Below are 26,939 nucleotides of genomic sequence, written 5' to 3'. Positions count from 1 at the left end.
TTAGGACAGTCACAACGACAGAAACAAACTTAGGTCAGCCACAACGACAGAGACAGAATTAGGACAGTCAAAACGACAAAAATAAACTTAAGACAGTCACAACGACAGAAACAAACTGAGGACAGGAAAACCACAGAGACAAACACAGGACCGTAAAATTAACAGAAACACATTTAGGACAGTAAAACCACAGAGACAAACTTAGGACAGTCACAACGACAATGTACCTGATAAGCAATCATACAGGGATACAACATGATGTCAGTCAACACACAGGGATACAACCTGCTGTCAGTCAACACACAGGGATACAACCTGCTGTCAGTCAACACACAGGGATACAACATGATGTCAGTCAACACACAGGGATACAACCTGCTGTCAGTCAACACACGAACACATTTACTGTAGACAATCGGAGACATTTTGCAATGCTTTACAAATGTACATAACTATTGTTAAGTATTGTTGTAGAGAAAGTAAACATGTTCCGGGAATAGTGTATTAATATTTTAATGAGAAAGTAAACATGTTTCGGGCTTAAGTGTATTATTATTGTAATGAGAAAGTAAACGAAAGTTAAATGTTATCACAGGCATTTTATTCAATAAAATACTGCCATATGTACAACGTTTACAATAGTAATCAATTTATATTGACGTAAACGTCTTATTTACATCAATCGTCATTCTAATCTCGCTCTCCCAGTATATACACTCAAACACATAATGATGGTCACACTTTTACCCAATAATTAAATCACGCCCAAACTATTTCACTCGATATTTATAGATGTTTGTTACTCAATTCTATAATCACAATATGAATCTCAATTACCCATTGATATGCACATACCACTCCCGAACCACTATCGAATGATAACTATCTATACCTGTTAGATGACTGGCAGAGAAATGATAAGTGTGTTTATATAGACAACGCGTGTAAAGTCAACACGTAATATGATATCATGTACAGTCACCGCGTGTTCTGATGATGACGTGTACAGTCAACACGTGTCATTGTGATGACGTATATAGTCAACACGTGTCCTGATGATGACGTGTACAGTCAACACGTGTCCTTGTGATGACGTATATAGTCAACACGTGTCCTGATGATGGCGTGTACAGTCAACACGTGTCATTGTGATGACGTATATAGTCAACACGTGTCCTGATGATGACGTGCATAGTCAACACGTGTCATTGTGATGACGTGTATAGTCACTGCGTATCCTGATCATGACGTGTGCAGTCTATACGTATCATGATTATCACGTATATAGTCAGTACGTGTTCTGTTGATGACGTGTATAGTCAACACATACCATGATGAGGTAATTAGTCGACGTGTGTCATATTATGATGACGTGTACAGTCAACAAGTGTCATAATGACGTGTAAAGTCAGGGCGCGGCCCGATGATGACGTGTATTGTCAACCTGTGCCCTGCTGATGACGTGTTCATTCAACAGGTGGCCTGACGATGACGTGTACATTCAACAGGTGGCCTGACGATGACGTGTACATTCAACACGTGGCCTGACGATGACGTGTACATTCAACAGGTGACCTGACGATGACGTGTACATTCAACACGTGGCCTGACGATGACGTGTACATTCAACAAGTGGCATGACAATGACGTGTACATTCAACACGTAGCCTGACAATAACGTGTATAGTCACAGCCTGTCCTGATGACGACGTGTTCAGTCAACATGTGTCGTTAAAAATCATGCTCGTGAAGCGATGACGTTTGTAGTCGTGCCATGACCGGTATTAGTAGTTGCACGAGCATGAAACCTCACGCTTAGTTGAATGAAATAGTCCAATGTCTAACACGCGGTATCCTTTTGTACCATTAACCTGATTAATAGGAATCATGCTTACTATTTCTATCAATTATATTGTACGACACAAAAGGATAGGGCGCAAGTTATCGTAACCTTATTATTATCCTCCATAATAATTATGGATGTGTCAGTGTTCCACATTTTCGTATTGTGATTGCGAAGCTAATGAAGTGAGATATACTGAGCCCATATCCAGCCCGACATTGGTTGCCCAGTCGACCATAAAACAATAAAACAGGTTTTCTATCTGTAAAAAAAAACAAAACAAAAAACAAAAAACCTTGCACCAAATAGAAAATTGGTAATGTATATCGTATATGGAAATAAGCTTATGTACGGCGGTTATATGTCATCTTCAAAACAATCAAAAGGCTCAGGGAAGTTCATGGACCGAAACATCTCCTTCACAAGTGTTTGCTAGATAAATCGCTAAGGCCGGGGAGTTTATAATTACATTATATATATTTAACAGAATGCCAATGCACTATTATCAAATAACTTTAAATATAAATATGTCTTTAATGATAGCGTCGAACTCGTATACGTTCATACTAAATATACATGATCGTAGTCTGGGCAGATACCCACCCTTCCACACCTCCTTCACTTTCTTTGCTTTACCTCTTTCCCTCTATCCTCATCCTTCCTCTCCACCTCATCTTCTCTATGTTATGGAATGTATGTGTGAGTGAGAGAGCGTGTGTTATGATTACGTCTGGTACATACTGTATTGTTTTATGTGTTGAGGAGAGCATCTCGTAGCCCTAGGGCTGTTTGTGATCCTCATTAAATAAATAAAGAATTAGAACAATAAATACCCAATTATTATTGGTATCTATTGAATTATCTCCCCTCTATTTAAGAGTATTAAAGGGTTATTTATGTACCCAAACTGCCCATATTTTCGAGGAGGTTTCTCATTTATAGTGACACGTAATATCCTTTTAAATTATGCTGTTGATGATATCAGCGTTAGTAATCAGAACAAGTGGATGTCACGAAATGTCACCAAAATCAAAATGATTATTTTCAGGAAATAAGAGTAAATAACCTGGTATGTCCAGATGTATGACCAGAAATGTGTATGGTTGTATAAAAGTATTGTTTAACCCAGTCCAATGAAGGTTTGGACATTAAAGTGAGCCAAACTGCTGCTTAACTGTGTACAAGCTTATCCCACTGTAATCAAATTGACCATATTTAGACGAACTTACACCTACAACATTGGCATTGCGCTTATATTCCCTAGTTGAAATCATACAACGATGTTATGTAAAGTAAGCTTATGAACAGTTGATTGAGGATTATCACTGAATGAAAAACTGCCACGCTGACTGGTTTTCTCGTCAGTAAATCTACAGTTGTATGTCAGCCTGTGTCGGCAAACATCGAAAGGACGAGGACTGAACTAGATTGTTAATACCGCTCCACGTGTAAATCACGTGATTATTGTTTCATTTCTATATTTATTGGCACTAGATAACCAACCAAACGTAATACCCTTAAAGGAGAATTCAAATATCAGAAAGGTATAGAAATTATGTAATGGAGCATTTGACTTTGTTTTTAAGCAACGCTTAGAAATGAAATATGCATCATTTCTAGGGAGTACTTACTAACATTTCAATATAACTTGATGCGTCGTTGGTGTTCCAACATTGCTAACCAGCCCTAATGTTAACAATTATGACCATGTATGTCATGTGAAAATATATATATAAAGACAATATAATATATAGCATTTCAGTTCATATACAATAATGTTTGCGGTCAGGTAGCAGTTTTTCATTCATTCAATTCTTTTGTTTCATTCTATGTGAAACCATTTCAACACAAACATGTTTCTTGCATATATAAAGTTCGATAACTCCCACAACACTACAATGACATTTCCGTTCTTTCGTCTGTCTTTAAACAACACATCTGTTACTCTAATCTGAGATCATTATCATGACAACTGTTCCTAAAAACATAAGATACAATATAATTCTATAAACAACGTCTTGTCATTACATTAGCAAATCAAAAGTTTTTCATTAAAAATCGACAACGACGTGATTCAATTGACCAATCAATAACGTCGTTATTGCATTGACCAATCAACAACATCGTTATTCCGTCACACAATTAACAGCTCCTCGTTATTTCATGGATTATTTGTTAATCTGCTCGATACCCTATGTCATCCCTCACTGCCCACAGATTCTATGTCGTCATTTCGGACGAAAGTCATCTTACTGGAGTGAGACTCGGCCGAACATTCAACACAGTCCTCATGTACTTGCGGAGATGACTCATCTGGTGGGAGGACATCTCCTGCCACATAGAGAAGAGCTTACCACTAGCAGCCATGTCGTGCAGTAAGTCGAAATGGTGAACAAGGCGAAGATTCTCATTGTACATAGAATGTGCCACCATCTTTTTGGACCCCTCATCGTTAGCTACAATGACGACTACATTCACTGAAAAGAGAGGTAAGAAATTATATAAATACAATAAACAATCCAAAAAGTGCATGTTTTCTTTCGAATAGTATAGTCTACTCTCTAGACAATCAAAGCCAACTGAACTGAAAATCTTGTTCTTTTATGTAGTCTTTGGTTTTAACACGATAGGGGATTTCTATGTTGTATAATTTGTTCTGCTATGATGGATAATACTTGTTCTGTCATACACGAATGGTCTACATAACATGGGCGTGCTGTATACGTCTACTGTATGAATATGTATTGCCGTGTCACGAAGATTCGCCAGACGGGCGTATTGATTCCGTCAGATGATGCTCGATCTTTGTGTCCTTTCTAGCTGAAGGGTTATCAATTGTATCATCACAATCAACGTGGCACACGAGTTATTCCATCATTGTCATAAGAAATATAAAATATATTCTACCACAATAGGTCGGTGTTATTCAACTCCCAAGACATGAAATATTCATTACAACTGTTGAATAACATTCAGTTTATACTACACGTGGTATAAACTCTAAATGCGTTTTGATTGGTTGACACGGTGACCTTTGACCGGAACTATTTTTTAATCATGTGGTTTAATGCGATTTTATTGGCTAGCACTTGAACGCCGCTTCACGATGTCCTGGAAATGATAACGCACAAGAAGTAGTTCGCAGTTGTTTTGTTATATTCTTGAAAATATTATATTTATATTAATGTATTGCTTTGAAAGAATAAACCTACTTATTATTCTGTTATGATTTGTAATGAATTGCAGTATTTCCATACATTTCCGAATTTGTCAGTTTTGCATATCAGTTAGCGGCATTTTAATTAGGTCATATCCTTACACCACACCTGATATTGTGAAAAGAATACACATTGACACAAAACAGGTCGATTCATCCTCAGAGTGGCTTTACTATTGTGGTAGAGACAGGTCACACAATCTCGTGAATGTTGTATATGGTATTTCTTTCACTCTTGTTACTTATTTTTCAAAAGTTACAAATAAACACTCGCTAAAGCTCGTGGTAAGTTTGAAAAATAACTCACTAGAGTGAAAGAAATACCATATACAACAACCACTCGTTGTGTAAGTTGTGAGCCTCATATTGAAGGATTTTAATTTTGCCGGACATATTGTATTAATTTTCAACATAATCCCCTCCCGTATCTTTTTTGCCAGTGGTGTTTAAGGGCCTCGATGCGCCTTTTATAGAACTCCTTTTTTGGATGTTCAGAAAGTCATCCACTGCATGTTAGGGTTAGGGGTAGGGTGCCTAAAATAGCTGTTTTCAGTCCTGGAAATAGATGAAAGTCTGATGGAGCGAGATCAGATGATAAGGCGGATGCTCAAACAATTTAAAGCCACAATTGTGAATGGCAGCCACGACAATGGCAGACTCTTTCACCCTAACCCAAACCCTAACAGATTTTGTCCATTTGGAAAAGCCGATTGTCTTGTTTACTTTAGAGTGCTTCCTTGTCGATATAAACTAACCAAATGAGTCCAATCCTTGGGTACACGGCCCTATATAGTCAGAGACTAGTAGGACAAAAAAAAAAGAAAATCCTTGAATACCTCCTTCAATACGAGGCTCACAAAATATTAATCGGCCATCATACATATGTTGTGAATGGTGAATCACACCTGTTCAACTATTGGTTTGGGCCGGCAAACTAAAATTACTATTGCTTGTAAAAGCTGGTCATCTACTTTACTTTTTTTTGGTTATGAATGAAGCGTCTTGTGCCTAATGAAAGCTAATTAACCACACCATTTCCTATTGAAAATAGTTATGACTAAAGTTACCGAGTTTATCGCTGATGACATCACGTTACATCTTGACAGGAGGAGAACCCATAATACCGTGGTATCGCCCATTACATTACGAGTGAATGTGACGGATTTAACCAAATTTCCAAGTTATCGCTCCGAACATCAGGGAGTCGACATGACGGATTTTACCAAATTTCAAAGTTACCATTGAGAACATCAGGGAGTCGACATGACGGATTTAACCAAATTTCAAAGTTACCATTCAGAACAGCAGGGATCGACATGATGGATGTAACGATATTTCAAAGTTATCATTCAGAACATCAGGGGGTCGACATGATGGATTCAACCATATTTCAAAGTTATCATTCAGAACATCAGGGGGTCGACATGATGTATGTAACGATATTTCCCAGTTATCATTCAGAACATCAGTGGGTCGACATGACGGATTTAACCAAATTTTCCAGTTATCGCTCGGAACATCAGGGGGTCGACATGACGGCTTTAACCAAATTTCCAAGTTATCATTCAGAACATCAGGGGGTCGACATGATGGATGTACCCATATTTCAAAGTTATCATTCAGAACATCAGGGGGTTGACATGATGGATTTAACCATATTTCAAAGTTATCATTCAGAACATCAGGGGGTCGACATGATGTATGTAACCATATTTCCCAGTTATCATTCAGAACATCAGTGGGTCGACAAGACGGATTTAACCAAATTTCCCAGGTATCGCTCGGAACATTAGGGGGTCGACATGACGGATTTAACCAAATTTCTCAGTTATCGCTCGGAACATCAGGGGATCGACATGATGGATGTAACCAAATTTCCAAGTTATCATTCAGACCATCAGGGAGTCAACACGATGGATGTTATCATACCTCCTAGTTTACTTACCTGTGATAGTCCTGAGTACTTTAATGGCCGCTATATGGAGATCCCAGCCGTTGGTTTTACCAGAGGACACCTCACAGTCACATATCACCACATACAATTTCACGGGCGGGACGTTTTTTACGTCATTGATATTTTCAATTATGAAGAATGGGTTTGAGGCTAGCTTCACTTCTGTAAAATTCTTTAGCATCGCTTCAATCAAAGACGTGAAAATATTGTTATTTTCTTTCCGGAAGAGAAGCACACACATTTCGTTCCTCAGGAAAATGTGTTTTGGTGTCGAACAGCCAGATGAGCCCTGTTAATACAAAACATCGCTTGTTAGTCAACACAATAACGAAAAAACAGACATATTAGAGAAACACAATGGTGAGGACTTGTCATAACTTAACTGATATAGGTCTCATTTTCTAATTGAAATACATGTATGTTGAAATCTACTGATCATCATATTTTAACTTTGTTGCCAATACAGTATTATATTTATTTGACTGGCGGCATTTTGCTGATTTCAATTTCCCCGTGTTCACTTCGCCATCTCTGATTGAGAAACATTCCTGCATTTCGGATAAACATCATAAATCATTTAAAAATTACTCAACAATCCTTTTCCTTATGAGATGCCCTCTCGCCTCCTAAACTCTTTTTTGTTTATATTACTTTTGCTGGCGGTTGTAAAGAGACATTAGAATAATCAATATGTATAGAATACAATGTTACCAGCTGTCCCGGTACAAGGTGTGCGCTGTAGAGAAAACGATACTGTAAATACAATGCATATATACATATATATATATAAACACCTAAATTATCACTATTCCACCTTCCACGCGTCAGTATCCATAGGTGATGCTTTACAGTTGCTGGCTATAGTAAATATGTGTCGGATGCTGTCACTAAGCCGTACAATAATGAATATCATGTTACTGATCAGTCTGGACTTAACACCAACATCCTTGTCTGTTGATAAGTATGTTTTGTATATCACGTGCTACATATGGGCTATGTTTCGAATTTCAAAGGATACACTACAGCAGAGCTATAAGACTATTTTATATTCTACATGTATGATTTATCTTATATGTAATATTCCCCACATAAAATAAACAAAAACATTTACTATATATACTCGTGTATCGGGATGTGTCTTGTTAGCAATCCCTGGCTAATCCCAGTACCAGATGTCGAGAACACGTAGTTCGTTGATCAATGTCATTGTGATATTATCGTGACATAACATCCTTCAATCCGACTTAATAATGAAGCAAGTCGTCCCACACATATCGATTATATAAGTCATCAAGTCATGAAAGACAACTAGTCTATTGTGTTAATAGCTGATTCAACACCGTGTTCCATGCCACCGTGCCAACCGACCGATCCTCCAGGTGCCATGGAGACAAATAGTAAATTCAAGAAGATATACAAGTGTAAAATGTAATTTGTACCATGAATGGTGGATTATCCTCCGTGGGATATCTGATCATTTCAATATAATCAAAAACAAATATCGCTGCGTGTTAACACTTCTTACTGAGGATAAGGAAAGTATACGATTAAGTTAAAATTGTAATTACGTTTTTCACCGATACTTAATTCTTATCTCCCTGTTAGATAGACTATGACTGTACTATATATCTCTTCCAAAGACAATATAGATGTCTTATATAACAGTACGGAATATAGAACACATTTAGCTTGGCGGCGACTTTTGAAATTACGGTTATTTAGGTTCTGACTGCCGCATGCGTTCATGAATTGCAAACCACGCGGTTACCAGAATGACAAATATATTTTCTATCAACCATATTGAAATCTGCAATTTACTTTATTAAGATGCAAAAGAGACCTATGCAGTCTTAGTGGTTGTTTAGAGTAAATTGGCTGTCTACACCACGGTTTTATCTAAATACACATTTGACACCGGTTTATAAGCAATGCTACCAGAAAACAGAAAACCCAGTAAAGTTGCGCTGAGCAGTCCATACAAATGGTGTTATCTACTAAATCAAACAAATATGACGCTTCTGATTCCCGCTTAATTTTTACGAACAAATCTCTTTTTATTTTTTAGCCATGATGTAGTCGTACAAATAACAATTAGAAATCGAAGGTTTTCCCATGGAAAATTATATGTTTACTCAAACGATCCATTTTCTGTCTCAATGAAATAGTTTTGACAAGCTTAAGCATGGTAGCATGATTTTTAGAACAATAAATGACAATTGAACAAGCATATTCACAGAAAACGTACCATTATAAAACATCAGTTAACTTATTACCGCCGCGAGTATCACCTTATTATTGAAACGAAACGCAAAGATTGCGAACAACAGCAACTTGCACATCAGTACCTGTGTAATTGGCATTATATGAATGTATTATTTAATATCCCAAAGTAGCATAAATGGCCGTAATGGATCGATTACACAGACAGGACAAATCAGATCGCTTTATTACCTCGTAAACATAAACCGTCCACCCGTTTATTTGAATGTTACTAGGCAATACATTGTTGTTGTTTTTTATTTATTCATTTTGTTTTTGTCTTAAAAATTCACATATTGTCCCGGCGTCTACAGGACTTGGAATAAAACAATGGGTAAGGGTAACGGATACAAAGAACATTACGCTTCGGAAGAAAATTACCATTGATGAAATTGCTTGAAGACACATCAGTCCACATAAAATGTAATTCTAATTGAAATGTGACTGTCCGAAAGAACAGTACGTTGTTTCACTTTTCCATCGATATACAGTGTTTCTTACGGTGTAAGTAATTGTTGATGTAAAGGTTTAGTGTTGGTGGAGAAGTATAGTGTTATTTTATAAAGACAGAAAGATGCTGTTTTCTACAAGTTTTAATGGTGGATAAATATAGCGTTAGTTCATAAAGTCATATGTGTGCTGTTTTGCATGCTTATTCACATACAAGCACCGAACGGTCTATTGCAAATCAAAGGCTACAAATACGATATAACTGAAGATGATCCCATTGGATCTCCTTACAGTCATATAGCAATAGGAAATATAGACATGGAAACAGTTTTCGGTTCGTGCAGACATAAGATATAAGGTAAAAGATTGTTTAAAGTATGTAAAAGCATTAAATGACGAAACCGCACTTACTGGTTTGTAAATACAATTATACATTTATTTGGTAAAGATGGCATATTTATCATTTACTATTAACTCATTCACCTAACTCATTCACCACTTACTTAGATAACTCATTAACTTGCCGACCACCTTCGGCATGTGGAACTGTGTAATCCTGTCCTAGATGTATTGGGGTTATCATGTATCACCTCCTGAGGTTTGCATTAGTGTGTATGAATTTCGCGTTCGAGAACTTAAGCGGACACTTCTGTTTTTGCGTTATTTCAATGATACGATCATTACATCGATGACAAAATGCTGTTGTCCAGGATTTCGTGACAATAGGTCGTTACATTTAAAAGTCACAGAACCTTGGAGTCAACCTGGCTCAGACCTTTGTATCAACTATGGAACTACTCACCAACATATTACATTGTACAAAATAACATATTGACTACATACAGGGATTCTCTCTCCACCAGCAGAAATCAATGACATCTTGGTAACTCGACAGCTCTGATATGCAAGTTGTTTATATTGATTTCAATGGTTTGAATAATGAAATTATTTTGCTTGATGACACAGATATATAAAGGTGACACCCATAGCCAATCATATCCCACAAATCGTGTAGAGATTTGAGACTTTTCCCTAAAGATATAGAACAGCTAAAAAAAGAAAGTTTTATCAGGATGACAATTACAACGGCAGCAGTTTTGTTTTAAAAATTAAAAGAAGACAAATGACATAAAACAAATAAGCGCTGCTGCTATTCTTTCAAAATATTGTTACACATGACTGATCTCCAGAAACATTTCCGGAAATCGATACTAATCAGAAGTCAGTACTGTCCTCGCTGTGTCCCCCATCACTATTTTATTAGATTTGTATAGAAAATTAGCCGGGCTACGCTAAAAGCCGGAACTGATATGAGCTATTGATTTAACAGTAGTTCCATGTTGTTATGAGGACATTTACGGACCAATCCAGTGTCTGGTTAGTACCAGGTATTCACATTAGTATTGACATAGGCGTTCTTGTCTACAACAGTTCAGATGGATTGCATTCCGGTCAGGAAGAGATGAAAGAGTTATGGCTCTCAATTTAATATTCTGATCAAGAACCGAAGACAACAGCTATGTTTTTTCTTTTGAATTTGAGTTCACATTAATGTTATGAAATATTTCACTTTTCAAGGTTATCAGCAACACATATCATGATTATTGTCTTTGTCAAAAATCGCATTATGATCATCCCACGAACTTTGTAGGTCACTTGAGACTTAAGTGACCTATTATAATTGCCTTTTGTTTTATACTGTGTCGGTTACAGCAGAGACATATATACTATAATATAGGTCTCTGGTTACAGACATAGTTTTGCATTTCTATGTCCATCATATTTACTACTTCAATTGTTTCAGTATTTCCTGGTCTTTTAATACTTCAAAATTGTCGCGGTTTCCGATACAACATGAATAATATCTGGTAAAATATACCTTTTTACCAGACATCTCCTTGCCATTAGACCTGCGCGGTGTTGACACTGACGGAGACGCCCTTACAGCCCCCCGCGTGGCAAGCCAATGGCGGACAAACGGCTCCAGTTTTAAGATCAGCTCGGTCAGTACGAGAAGAAATAAAATAAGTCCCAGTATTTCTGAAAATAAAAAGTAAAAATAATGCATTGAAACAATGAGATGGAACAATATATCCTTATTCTCTGTATTAATTAGCTTTTTATAGAAGTACAACAGGAAAACAATTGATCGAGAACAAAGACCGCTTTGATACCCGTATGTCCCCCTAAAATAGAATATAAGTTTATAAGAAATAGAAAAGGAAACTTACAAAAAAATATATTTCATTAACCAGGTATTGGTGATTGCAATTACAGGTAATGTGATCATACAACGGGTAAAGATACAACTACAGTAATGTTAACGTTCCGAACATGTACAATGTATATTGTTCTCTCTGTAGAGAGAGGTTAATATATTGGCCACGTCAGAATATACATCATTGTTGACCTGCTGTTGATACAAAAAATGTAGTCTGTACAATAGAAATAGTATACTGACAACAAACATGTAATATTTTAGCATTTTCCTGGCATATGAAACGATATTGAAGTGCATATTTAATTACATTAAATATTTACCATAACATCAATATTTTACGGATATAATCAACCTAATATAGTGGTAACGAGTTAGGGGGGAACACTTCCGTCATCATCACTATCTCCCTATCGTTTTATTAGAGATGAGTAAGGCAGTAATGTTAATCACCCTCTCTATTTTCTGGTTTGATTGCGGTGTAACGAACCGTTATATGACCGTTACACCTAAGGGTGAGTCCGGTACGCAATGCGCCCGGATGTACTTTACTGACAATTTATCGATTAAGCGCTCACTGGAGTCTATAAACAGAAATCAGAGGAAGATAAAGTATATGTATTAACAAATGACATACGTTAATGGATATTAACAGCTTTTTTTTTACATATAGCTATCGGTAGACATAGAAATATATATCGATACACTACAGTTTGTTTTACATATAGCTATCGGTAGACATTATAGATATATATATCGATACCCTATAGTTTTTTAAATATAGGTACCGGTCGACTTTTCTAAAGTTTTCTTAGACCTGATAAGTAGATAATAAGAAAGAAATATTCAAACAAGCAAGACAACAAAAAGACAATAAGTGTACCATTGTCCCGTGTTCCCTTTTCTGCTATACATGCATAATACTGAACTGTAATTTTACTACTAGGATTTTCTTTAATACCGCAATGGAACAAGACATTTCAAAACAATATTGACGATTATTTGGGTAAGATCTTTATTGGTTATATGTGCGTTTGATCTCTCCTTATACGGGGACACAAACTCATGGTATTTATTTTTGTAGTACATTTCTTTGATCTTTCCATGACCCCCTCTTTATTTCTTCTAAATCAGCTGATGTTTTAACAGATTTATCTCGCTTTAATTTGTTCAAAATTTCTCTGTCACCCCTTAAGGTGTGATATTCCTACCATCCCCTAGGGTGAATTATCTCTGCCACCCCTTAAGGTGTGATATTCCTGTTATCCATAGGGTGAATTATCTCTGTCACCCCTATAGAGTGTGATATCTCTGTCACTCCCTAGGGTTTGCTATCTCTGTCATCCCCTAGGGTGTGATATCCCTGTCACCACCTAAGGTGTGATATCCCTGTCACCACCTAAGGTGTGATATATCTGTCATCCCCTTGGGTGTGATATCTCTGTCACCACGTAGGGTGTGATATCTCTGTCATCCCCTTGGGTGTGATATCTCTGTCACCACCTTGGGTGTGACATCTCCGTTATTCACCTTGGGTGTGATATATCTGTCACCCCTAGGGTGTGATATCTGCCAACTACCTAAGCTAATTCAATCACGTCGACGACAACATTGTGTTTCTTTATAATACATTTTTTTATAATTGATATTTGAGTAACTAGACCCTGTGTAAATAAAGTAGTGTGATGGGAGGAAAATAATAATTCCCTACCCCAAGGACATGGCTGAAAAATCTCCAATCCTCGGGATGATATTCTTGATTGTTTACGAGCCTTGAGTTAGACAACCAATATAATATCAGCACTCGGTTTTGAGATTTCTCTATCATGAACTTGAGAAGTAACTCTTAACCAATTGTGTGATTTGAACAGCCAGTCTCTACCGACGGTTAAATATACCTGTTATTACTAAGCGAGCTATGGTCTGAACTATTATCCAGTATATTAATAATGGCTTGTAATTACGTTATCTACGGTACACCAATACAGCTCACAACATGTTACCGAGGGGCGTGATAACGTAGGTATTCCAGTTATGTGCCATGCATTGATCGTCTCTGCATCTACCACACGTGTACAGAATAACAATATAATATTCTTTCTAAGTGATTCTTCTAAATTACAAAATGCTTTAAAGCCGTCAGATTTTATAGTTTGATTAAAGTAAGATTACTTTGGCATTTCTGTAAAAAATGCAAATGCGAACCTAACAAGATTTTATCTAAAAGAACATTTTGTAGTGCAGTGTCAGCAGTCTCAGATTGGTCAAAATATAATAACATTGCAAGTAATGTAAAAGTGTAGTAACATAAGTATACCTGCTCGTCACAATGTCTCACCAGTATGTTTGCAGCCAGCAGTAACAAAGATTGTACCCTATACCGCGATAAATGACCTTATTGTTTTGACATTAAGTTTAACAATGCCCAACCAAATCATTAACCATTTTAAAAACCTGCGTTAAAAATTAGAATAGAAAATTGCTTTAGTGATACAATTTGCATTTATATAACTTATATTAATTACGCTATGTATATAAGTATAAAAAACGTACCGTCATATCTGAGCTTTGAGGCCAACTGTGACACCCTAGTTTCCATATGTTCATATTGCCTGCTAATATTTTCCAATTTCTCGTTGAATAAGGCTAATTTGTCATTTAAATATGTATTCAAATCCGACTGGTTGTTGACTTCACGCTCGATTGTCTCTCGCGCCACCACTTGCTCCTTGAACGCCATTTCCATCAAATGAAGACGATTGGTTAAGTCTGAAAACACGTGAGACCACGGGCAATTCTCGTGATTGATATCAGTGCACTGTTCTGCTGACGTCAGCGATCCGTTTTCTAAGAGAACATTTGAGGATGCAGACGACAGCATCCACCTCATAGTCGTGATCACACCAATTACTGAAAACATACACCTGGAAAACAAAAGTGAAACAAATGGTGATATACAATTGTTTTTGGCTGTCAATAATATACAAATTGAACATTTGTGGATTTTGCTTTGATATTTTCTCTTAGGACGTTTGCAACCATTTTTGGTTACCAGTCGTGAAGCGCTATGCAACTCATTCGAAAAATCCGGTCGAAGAAGAAAGTCTGTCAATATATGTAAACTCTTGGAAACAAACAATAATATCGCCGCATTTATCTTGTGTGTTTTACTTAATCACGAGGTTATTAAAGATATAAACTCGATCAAACAACCTCGTTGCATTCCTAGTACAAAGCAATTTCCATGATGTACATTTTGGGAACATGAAGAAGTGTTACCATACTAGTGTTGTCAGTGGATACTAGCCTAAAATATAATGAAGTTGAATAGAATATATTGCTTTAAGTTCCGTAGACATCAGCTCAAATTTATGAAATAAAAATGAAACACTGCAATGACGGTACAACTTCACTCCTCAGAGCAGCAGCCTCAGAATAAAGATACGTATTGGCAGTATAAAAAGTTGATTATCATCCTGAATATTTGCCATCAAATACAGATTTTAACTGTGTAAACGTCTTTCAACTCAAACAAAAAATGCATCATTAAGATGCAGTAATGTTAGTGAGTTCCAGGCTCGATAATTAGTTATCGGGCCATCACATTATAGTCGGACAGCTCATACCTGTAGACCATATCATAAGTAATAAATATCAATCGTGACAGCTAGATTTTACCACAGTGGTATCGTAACTACACCACGACTCATTACAGTAGACAATCTTCAAGTTTCCAGGAGCCAGCCTCCTAGTCCGTCATCACACAAAGTCCGACATATCTACAAGATGGCGTAGACAGCTCGGGAAAGAGGAACATCTGTCTCCACTAGGCGTGAGTCAGACCTTAATGTTATATTGGTAATCACAACAGGAAAAGTTTCATAGATTCTTTTTCCTCGAATGATTTCTTTGTGTGTTCACAGTATATCGTGGCTGTAGATGCGAGAACATCTGGTGTGCTGAAATTATAGGGAAAAGTCAACCTCCAACCTGTACAATCAATAGAGATATACCAGAAAATGTAAAACACTTTCCGTAAGAAAGCCGAGATTAATTATAGAGGTATATTTTGTCCAACTGTAAGAGGTATATTTTCTCCTAGTGCATTCACTATGACATACTTGTCATTGAATTAATCTCAGTCTGTCGATCATCTAAGCTAGACTGGCTATTGTAATCCTGCGATTCCAGCTAATACATGGAAAACTGCATGATATTATTAGATTCGATAGACACCGTCAAACTAATCCTCACTCCCTCTTAGCCATTATATACTAGTAACACATTTGACACCATACCAGTCAATAGAGCCATACTTTAAAATCACATTCGTCCTCGTATCAACCCATAAATCGTGGAACCCTGACACCGTCGTTCTTTTGGAGGTTCAGGAGTTGCCTTGTTAAGACAACATTCGTATATCAGTCTTACCTTTAATTGAGAAGTCAAATCAAGAAAAAATAATTAGATTCTTAATATACATTGATGTTTTTCTTTTTTTTCTTTTTTGTTTCATTTGAGTATGAAAAACATTTTGTTTGCAAACTGTATGAATCCGTGTAGCTGATAAATTAGCACTAACTTAAAATCGATAGAGGATACTGACAAAATAACGAAACGCAAGTCTAACATAAAATCAACATAGAATACTTAAAATCGATAGAGGATACTGACAAAATAACGAAACGCAAGTCTAACATAAAATCAACATAGAATACTTAAAATCGATAGAGGATACTGACAAAATAACGAAACGCAAGTCTAACATAAAATCAACATAGAATACTGACATAATAACTAAACTTAAGTCTAACTTAAAATCGACATAGAATACTGACATAATAACTAAACTTAAGTCTAACTTAAAATCGACATAGAATACTGACATAATAACGAAACTTGAGTCAAACTTAAAATCGACATAGATAGAATACTGACATAATAACTAAACTTAAGTCTAACTTAAAATCGACATAGAATACTGACATAATAACTAAACTTAAGTCTAACTTAAAATCGACATAGAATACTGACATAATAACGAAACATGAGTCAAACTTAAAATCGACATAGATAGAATACTGACATAATAACTAAACTAAAGTCTAACTAAGAATCGACATAGAATACTGACATAATAACTAAACTTGAGTCTAACTTAAAATCAACATAGAATACTGACATAATAACTAAACTTAAGTCTAACTTAAAATCGACATAGAATACTGACATAATAACGAAACTTAAGTCCAACTTAAAATCGGTAGAAAATACTGACATAATAACGAAACTTAAGTCTAACTTAATATTGACAGAAAATGCTGACATAATAACGAAACTTAAGTCCAACTTAAAATCGATAAAATGAGGTGAAAATAAGAACAAGAACAATTGGTTTGTTTGGAGATCCTAGTGACAGGAAATATGCCGAGGTATAATATTAAACAACATGACATGAAGCAATCAAATGAGTCCATTGTAGTGCAACGCAATGGCCACCACCGTAACTTACATTGTCGTTATGTAGTTCATCTTAGGGGATTTCAGTTTACGTACAAAGATACAAACGTACAAATATAGTCGTCAGTCTCTACGAATTCCGTGTCTGCCATAGTTATATCTACATTCATGTATCGCGTCAAAACAAAAGCGTGCAATTGATATTAAAATCGTCACTGAAATACAACAGGAACCGATACAATATCAAACAAACAAACAAATGTTGTAGACACGATGATAACCCCTTATCTGTACAAATCATGCCATTCCCTTTGCTATACGATTTCTATTGTTGTATAAATATTTTCCATTATGGAAGGCATGATGATAACCCCTTATCTGTACCAACAAACCAAACCAAATCATGCCTTTTCTATCGCTGTTAATAATACCATGACTTTTGGTGTATAAATCATTTTTTTCTTTGTTATATAAATACTGATCGATCATCCCTTTATTGTGCCAGTCAATAAATTTCCTTAGTTATACCAATAATGATTATCCCTTGGCTGTTTCAATTTAATCAATTTGATTTTTCTATACCAAAACTTATCATCCCTTCGCTGTGCCAATCAGTGAAATCCCTTTGTTATATAAATAACTATAGTCTTTTTGCTGTGTCAATCAATGATTTATATATATATATATACATGTATATAAATAATGATAGTCATTTTGCTGTACCAATCAATGCATTTTCTTTGCTATATAAATGATATTGGTCTTTTTCCTGTTCCAACCATGCATTTTCTTTGCTATATAAATAATGATAGTCTTTTTGCTGTTTCAATCAATGCATTTTCTTTGCTTAATAAATAATAATCGTCTTTTTGCTGTGCCAATCAATGCATTTTCTTTGCTATATAAATAATACAGTAATAGTCTTTTTGCTGTGACAATAAATGCATTTTCTTTGCTATATAAATAATAATCGTCTTTTTGCTGTGCCAATCGATGTATTTTCTTTGCTATATAAATAATAATCGTCCTTTGGCTGGGCCAATCAATGCATTTTCTTTGCTATATAAATAATATTCGTCTTTTTGCTGTGTCAATCAATGTATTTTCTTTGCTATATAAATAATTATAGTCGTTTTGCTGTGTCAATCGATACATTTTCTTTGCTATATAAATGATATTCGTCTTTTTGCTGGGCCAATCAATACATTTTCTTTGCTAAAAAAATAAGAATCGTCCTTTTGCTGGGCCAATCAATGCATTTTCTTTGCTTAATAAATAATTATCGTCCTTTTGCTGTGCCAATCAATGCATTTTCTTTGCTATAAAAATAATAATCGTCCTTTTGCTGTGCCAATCAATGCATTTTCTTTGCTGAATAAATAATCATCGTCATTTTGCTGTGGCAATCAATGCATTTTCCTTGCTATATAAATAATATTCGTGCTTTTGCTGTGCCAATCAATGCATTTTCTTTGCTTAATAAATAATAATAGTCTTTTTGCTGTGCCAAACAATGCATTTTCTTTGCTATATAAATAATAATAGTCTTTTTGCTGTGCCATTTAATGCATTATCTTTGCTATATAACTAACGATAGTCCCTTTGCTGTATCAATCAATGCGTAGCCTTTGCAGTATAACCAATACTAGTCCCTATTATACCAATCATAGCATTTATCATTTGCTGTATAACCAATGATAGTCCCTTTGCAGCGCAAGGTCATGTTTCATATCTCTCTTTAAAACATCAATATCATAAGCCTGCGCAGGGTTTCACTAGCGATCAGGTACATTGGATACATTGGTATGGTCATACGACTTGATTATATCGTATATCAGGTATGGGATAGGCCACAGACTGCAATATCTTCGAGAAGCTTGTTTACACTTGAACATCCCACTACAGCAGTGAGACATGGTTAGCAAAGAAACCATGTGTTCAGTACGGATCATGTGCTGATAATTTTCTTAGTTTTAATTTGCAACACGTGTGATGAAGACATTGTACAGGCTATTAAGTAGTAAAATGAATTTAAAACTATTGCCAGCATAGTCAGTAAGTAAACTTCTAATAAAGCCGTCATGATTATTAGTGTTTAAAACTTCATTATCGTTTCTCTTACTTACATAGACATGTCCTCAATTAATACAGTAATCGATTCAAACCGCAGGGATATCTACTACCCGCTATCTAATTAAAATGTATTATACCATTACAAAACTAGATACAGCTAATTAAACTAACAATTGCATTATGATACCAGATCACCCCGACACATGACTGACCTAAATGAACACCCCGACACATGCATGACCGACCTAAATGAACACCCCGACAAATGAACACCCCGACACAAGACTTGATTACCATCTCAGCATCATTGTGCTAGAAGCTGAGGTAAAGGATTGCAACGATAGGGGCATCTAGAGTGACAGCACCGGAAGTATAGAATATAGGGGGTAGATCAATGGCTTATCACTCGGCACAGGAATCTCACTGTTCACGAGAAAATAGAACTTTCATTAACTATTATTATTATATATATCTGTAAAGAGGTTCACATGACGTTCGACTAAACTATTGAAAATGTTTGTTATTTAAGATTCTGATTAACGCACTCAGACTGTTTACTTTACATCTTATATACATGTACACATGATCAAGTCTGGGTATCGGGACGACCATCGCTGCACCATTGAAAGGTTCTTTTTTAAGAGCGTGGATGTGGCGTTATTAGCTGCGGGTATTTATGGCTAGGCGATTAGCTGAAGTAGATCGTGAGTTCGAGGCCCAGTCGGGGCAAGAGACGAAAAATTGTCTTCCTTGGTCCCTTGTGATACTACATTATAGCACTAATATATATATATATATATACATAATATACAAGTATGTATATTTCACGGCCTAATATATAGTTTATTTTACATGCCCGTGGCCACAGGGGCTTGGCACGATTTTCCAATACATATATATATGGACTATCATTTGGAAAATCGTGCCAAGCCCCTATGCCCGTGCCAACCATGTTAAGAGCATACTGTTAATATCATCTGCAGATGGTGCAAATTAGCAGTGAAATTAAGATGATTTAATATGGTAAAGCCTTTTATCACTGGTGAGTCCCACATATGCTGATCAAGTGGAGCGATACTTACTGCCAGTACCACATATCTACTTATATCACATTTATTATAGCAAAGTGCCCACCCTCTATCATATATTTAAAGGGAAAATAAACGTAATCAAAAATTTCCTGGTTTACGGCAAAAATATCCACATCATTAATTATTTCAAATTAAATCGTTATTAACTACAATGGATGTCTGAAACACTCATTGACGCCTATTCGTCAGAATCTTGGATAGAACTAAAAAAAAATGTGCGTTTAACTGAAAGTAACAATCTTAAAAAATAAAAACACTTCTCGTGTAAAGCATAGCACACGATTTGGCACTTTCATCTAATTAAGTTCATTCAGCTACATCAGCACGTGCGCCAAGACGTCGTCTGCTACACTGTAGGTGTAGTTCATATAGTACTTAATTCTTTGAAATGTGAAACATGTGAATTACACTTCTGATGTCGCGGATGCTATCGTGTCTCAGCTAAATCTTTTCTACATGTATACATGTATATAGATATGTAAATAGTTTATAGTGTCTAAAGAGTGCATGTTTGCATAAGGCATTGATGCCAGACTCACCTGTTCACACAGACGTAAGAACATCTTGTTACGATGATAGACTGCTGTTAAAAAGGCATCGCTACAGTGTCTATTTGGGATATTCTATATGATCAAGAAAGCAAACCCAACAGACAATAACATGTTGGAAGACTTGTAAAAAACGGTTCTCTGTCTACAAGTTAAGATACCAAAACGTAACGACGAAGGACAAACATACACTTACTATATAACATCTTAAAGTAGTGTTTTTCCGGGCTGCGGTGGTTTATGAAAACAAACGCAAACAAATACAATTTGTATACTACATTAGTGTTTGTCTGACATAAAACGATAAATACATGCTATATAGGATAACACGAGAAGGTATGCAAGTCGGTAACTCACCCTATACTTTTGACCATGTTGATCAGAAGAGTGTTATTCCTCTCCTCTGGCACTGGAGGTCCAATCTTGTCCAGAATCCATCGCTTGTATCCAGCTTTGACAGTGTTCAGCCAGCCATGTTCACCAGTGCCGTTTGACATCTTCGCTTGTCCATTGAACGGTTTCATTTTTTACAGTGTGTTTACATCAGGCTCCGGTCTCCTGTTACTGGGTTGCATGTGGCCTTGTATAAATAGATTGTGAATGAATTTGTAATCCTCCTAGGGTTCCTCCTATTACACCAGTACACCTGAAACACCGATATGTTTTAATACAATCACGCTATGATGTAAGTTAAGGTCACTCTCTCCCCGAGAACTCATGGTAGCTTGGCCAGTCGATTGATAGCACTTCAGTGTCATGGCACAGAATCGGGGATTCCCAACTGCCTTAGAATGAAGTCGCTCTTTCATCCACGCACAATCGACATTCATTATTGATTTTTGCCACTGCGCATGACGAACAGTGAAGCTGAATGTATTGTAAAAGATGTAAATCTCGTGTGTTACTTGAAATAACCTTACAATGCCGGAAGGTTGTGTGTAGTCTGTGTAGCGCAGTAATGTTTAACAAATTGTACAGTATTTTTCAGCGTGTATCTATATAATAGGATATACTAACAGGTAAGATGGTCTAGGTTATGGTGGGGCGTACCAATCATTTAATGATGTAGTTACACTGGATTCTTTGAAGTTCATATTCTGATCGAGACTACCTATGTATATAATCATATACAGATGGCGCGAACCTTGTAACAAACATATAAATATATGTGTGTGTCTGATCAGGTGTTACCAGGTAAAGTCTAACAGGGCTGGAGAACAGGAAGATAGGCTGCAGTGGCTGCGTGCGGCTTATAACACAATTAATGTCTATACAAAGTATGCAGTTATAACATTATAACTAACTAATAAATAAAAATGTTTTCAAAACATAGTTAAGCGATAAGCTTATCTCAAATCATCAGATACAACACAGACAAAATTGAAGCGCAACGATGACAAAGTTTAACGCGAACAGACAACAAACAAAGATGACAACAACAAGAAATATCGAGATATCCAAATAAAATGCCGACAACGACAGGAAAGGATGAAATATCCAAACAAAATATCAACACTGTAAGAAAACAGGAAATATCGAGATATCCAAATAAAATATCGACAATTAAAGACAACAGGAAATATCGAGATATCCAAATAAAATATCTACAATGAAAGACAACAGGAAATATCGAGATATCTAAAAAAATATGTCGACACCGAAAGACAACAGGAAATATCGAGATATCCAAATAGAATATCGACAATGAAAGACAACAGGAAATATCAAGATATCTAAACAAATATGTCGACACTGAAAGACAACAGGAAATATCGAGATATCCAAATAAAATATCGACAATGAAAGACAACAGGGAATATCGAGATATCAAAATAAAATATCGACAATGAAAGACAACAGGAAATATCGAGATATCTAATAAAAATATATCGACACTGAAAGACAACAGGAAATATCGAGATATCCAAATAAAATATCTACAATGAAAGACAACAGGAAATATCGAGATATCTTAAAAAAAATATGTCGACACTGAAAGACAACAGGAAATATCGAGATATCCAAATAAAATATCGACAATGAAAGACAACAGGGAATATCGAGATATCCAAATAAAATATCGACAATGAAAGACAACAGGAAATATCGAGATATCTAATAAAATATATCGACACTGAAAGACAACAGGAAATATCGAGATATCCAAATAAAATATCTACAATGAAAGACAACAGGAAATATCGAGATATCTTAAAAAAATATGTCGACACTGAAAGACAACAGGAAATATCGAGATATCCAAATAAAATATCGACAATGAAAGACAACAGGGAATATCGAGATATCCAAATAAAATATCGACAATGAAAGACAACAGGGAATATCGAGATATCTAATAAAAATATGTCGACACTGAAAGACAACAGGAAATATCGAGATATCCAAATAAAATATCGACAATGAAAGACAACAGGAAATATCGAGATATCTAATAAAAATATGTCGACACTGAAAGACAACAGGAAATATCGAGATATCCAAATAAAATATCGACAATGAAAGATAACAGGAAATATCGAGATATCTAAAAAAAAATATGTCGACACCGAAAGACAACAGGAAATATCGAGATATCCAAATAGAATATCGACAATGAAAGACAACAGGAAATATCAAGCTATCTAAAAAAAATATGTCGACACTGAAAGACAACAGAAAATATCGAGATATCCAAATAAAATATCGACAATGAAAGACAACAGGGAATATCGAGATATCTAATAAAAATATGTCGACACTGAAAGACAACAGGAAATATCGAGATATCCAAATAAATATCGACAATGAAAGACAACAAGGAATTTCTAGATATCAAAACAAAATGATGTCACTGAAAGACAACGGGGAGAGATGCTGGCTGCGAGTTGGAAATGATAGCATCTATTCAAATGACATAATGTACAAATACTACATCTCAGAAACAAATTAATTATTCCAGATGTCACAAATATTCAAGACTTAAGGGAATAAATAAATAAATTAAGGGGATGTTTGCTCTTTTCAATAAGCGTTCAATTATAAACGTTTGTAGATTTCTAGAAAATGTTGAGCGTATTATCAGTAATTTATCAATAGTGCATTTTAATTAACCGTATATCATTCATACATTATGATCTATCAGAGTTAATTCCCTTTGAGCAACTAAGTTTTGGTAGAGTGCATTGGTAGACTTCAAAAAAACTTGACCCGATCATTATTAATTGAATTTTATTACATACCAGTGGCGTAGGAAGTCGTCAAAAAGTGGGGGGGGGGGGGGGGGGGGGGGGGGGGGGGGGGGGGGCAAACAATTTTTTAACCTTAAATTTTACGCTCTAAACAAATCGTATGCCATCTCCGCAAAATTAGGCAATAATTATCATTTCAACATCCCATGATAATTTAGATAATTTTTGTAGTACAAAATAAGTTATTTACGCAAATCATGAATCACCAGGCACGGCCAGGATTTTCGAAAGGGCGGGTGGTCCAGTAATTTAGTAATAATGCGAGCGCCGTAAGTGCGAGTCGATTTTTTTTCCTTTTTTTTTTTTTTTTACGAGGGGTCTGAGGGGCCGCCCAGCGAGTCCAGGGCAGCGCCCTGATAGGGGGTTCAAGGGGGGGGTCTAAGCCCTCCGCGGAAAATGAATATAGCACATTTCCAATAATTCGGGATCAGGCGCGGATCCAGGAGTTTTCGAAAGGGGGGTCCAGTAATTAAGTGATCGTGCGAGCGCCGTAGGCGCGAGCCGTTTTTTTTCCCCTTTTTGCGAGAGGTCTGGGGGCCGCCCAACGGGTCCCAGGGTGGCGAGGGCCTCCTGTGGATCTGCAATCGAAAGGGGGGGGGGCAGTAATTTAGTGATAAAGCGAGCGCCGTAGGCGCGAGTCGAATTTTTTTTTGTATTTCCTCGTACCTGTCGGTAATTAGTATCACTCTATTCACGTTAAAACCGCGCATTTTTATTCATGTTGTGTTTCTGTCTTGTTCTCATTATGAACTCAATTAACTTCACAAATTATCATCAACTTATTGAATCTATGTGATGAAGTTAAGCAAATTTCGTATTAAGATATAAATATTGACTTACCAGGCTATTTCAGACGACCGACACACAGGTCTGAGGATTGATATACTAGTATAAAGGTCGGAATGTTCCGGATGTACAAGATACAGTTTTTATCGTTGCCTTCAAGAAAACATTATCGGTTCGAAAATATACAGATATTTATCGAAATGAATATATAAATTCGTGTTTTTTCCCCTTTTTTAGATTTTGGATGTCAAAAAGTGGGGGGGCAAAAAGATATGTTTGCCCCCCCCCCCCCCCCCCCACTGAAAAAAGTGGGGGGGCAATTGCCCCCCCCCCCTGCCCCCCCGCTTCCTACGCCACTGCATACTGTGTGTTAAAACCACTTAATTAATCCCGTATTCAGATAGCGCTTTAAGAGATATTTTGTTTATCATACAAGTAATAATGATCTTACTAAATGATTTATCAATAGTGTGTTTTTCTGTAATATATAATTAATCAATCTGATGTATACCAATCTGATGTATTCCATATGTAATGATTCTGTCGTGTTGCAGCTTCTTTTCGCTAACATATTTGTATTGTATAATATTGTTGCTAGATTTCTAGTGACGGTTGAACTTATTATCAAGTAATTGATTAATATTAATTATCAGTATTAAAACAGCGTAAAATATATAACGTGGGCAACCTGATTTTGCATGTACCGCATTCCTATCGCATACATTTCTCATTAAAATGGAGGAGAGCTTTGTATTTTTAATGAGTATTAAATTATTAACGTTAATTAACTTATAGCTTTCGTACAGTAGATATTTTTCGGCATAGCCATATAATATTCTTTTGGCCCCGGAAATGACACGAAAGGTGGCGTTACTGGTCAAGATGAAGTATGTGATTGGTCAATGTAGCGTTAAATGCAAAATGCAGATATGCAGTTAAAACAAAACAAAGTTAAGATTGAATGCAAGCTGAGTAAGTGGATGTATCTTTTCAAATGACACACTAATAAAATTATATTCCCTGATTCAAATGCAGTCTTGTTATCACCAAAAATGATTCAAACTCATATAATTTTGTTATCCGTGCTGAAAAGCATTAGTTCGTTGATTTATTTCACCAGCAGTTTTACATTAAAACCACCAGCATTAAAACTATGCCGTTTATCTTTTTTGAAGTTGTTTTTTTTTTTTTTTTTAGTTTTGATGTCACGAGAGAGAACGTGATGTGATATACACGTCTCTGTCAGAGCCTAGAAAACATTTGTTATTGTTAATTTAGATTTAATTAAAAAAATCAAAGATATACACCCCTGGTATAAATAGAAAGATGTAGGATTCCAAATGTAAAAAAGGCCCCCAGGTTCCCCAGTCCACTGTAAATATCGGAGTTACTGGCTTCCATAGTACTGGTGCGCTCTTAAATATATGGCAATGCTAATGTTATTAATTAACCCTATCCAATTACATCATTTTTCTGGTAAGGAACGCTTCAAACTTTAATTTGATAGAAATTTCATAACATTTGAACTTCAAATGGGCGATTGCGGGGATGCAGTCATTGGTAATAACAGAGTGTGAAATAATTAGTTGTGTGAGACCTGTGGCCATGTACTGTACAAGAGTACACTCCCTTGGATTCGCTCTTCAATAATAAGTTTGATAAGTGCGCGGGAAGCAGGTGCGAGAATTCACAACGAATAACGAGTGTTTGTTAACTTATGATCTGATTATATAGGTCGACAGTAGGTGCAAGCAAAGTCAACCAGGTAAGTTTAAGTTGTCACTCGTAGTTA

The 26,939-nt window shown here is 36.0% G+C and overlaps 2 protein-coding genes across 4 annotated transcripts in view; one reads left to right on the top strand and one right to left on the bottom strand.

The window, feature by feature from the left end:
- Positions 1-579: 579 nt before the first annotated feature.
- LOC117328118 lies at positions 580-22,023 on the bottom strand. The gene is made up of 5 exons (XM_033885496.1): positions 21,471-22,023; positions 14,495-14,865; positions 11,603-11,763; positions 7,006-7,303; positions 580-4,320 (listed from the first exon to the last, which is right to left on the bottom strand). Exons 1-5 carry the CDS (start codon positions 21,635-21,637, stop codon positions 4,088-4,090), a joined length of 1,230 nt encoding a protein of 409 aa, XP_033741387.1. The 5' UTR covers positions 21,638-22,023; the 3' UTR covers positions 580-4,087.
- Positions 4,255-26,939, top strand: part of LOC117328117 (histone deacetylase 8-like) — a 30,604-nt gene continuing 7,919 nt past the window's right edge. For 2 of the 3 annotated variants that reach the window (XM_033885493.1, XM_033885494.1), the window contains exon 1: positions 4,255-4,332. In XM_033885493.1, coding sequence (XP_033741384.1) covers positions 4,305-4,332 — 28 coding nt within the window. In that variant the 5' untranslated portion in view covers positions 4,255-4,304. Of the gene's footprint in view, positions 4,333-26,809; positions 26,913-26,939 lie in introns of those variants that run through there. The other variant, XM_033885495.1, reaches the window with a different exon arrangement.

This window comes from Pecten maximus, chromosome 5, assembly GCF_902652985.1.
Source record: "Pecten maximus chromosome 5, xPecMax1.1, whole genome shotgun sequence".
Classification (NCBI taxonomy): domain Eukaryota; kingdom Metazoa; phylum Mollusca; class Bivalvia; order Pectinida; family Pectinidae; genus Pecten; species Pecten maximus.
Note: the sequence above shows the minus strand (reverse complement) of the source record. Positions and strands in the feature narration are given on the sequence as shown.

Excerpts from the sequence above, each read along its gene's own strand:
- LOC117328118 (XM_033885496.1), bottom strand. The coding sequence starts at position 21,637 with ATGAAACCGTTCAATGGACAAGCGAAGATGTCAAACGGCACTGGTGAA. Across the intron at positions 14,866-21,470 it reads AACATGGTCAAAAGTATAGG|GTGTATGTTTTCAGTAATTG; the intron begins GTGAGTTACCGA and ends TTTGTTTTCCAG. Across the intron at positions 11,764-14,494 it reads CTCAAAGCTCAGATATGACG|AAATACTGGGACTTATTTTA; the intron begins GTACGTTTTTTA and ends TTTTATTTTCAG.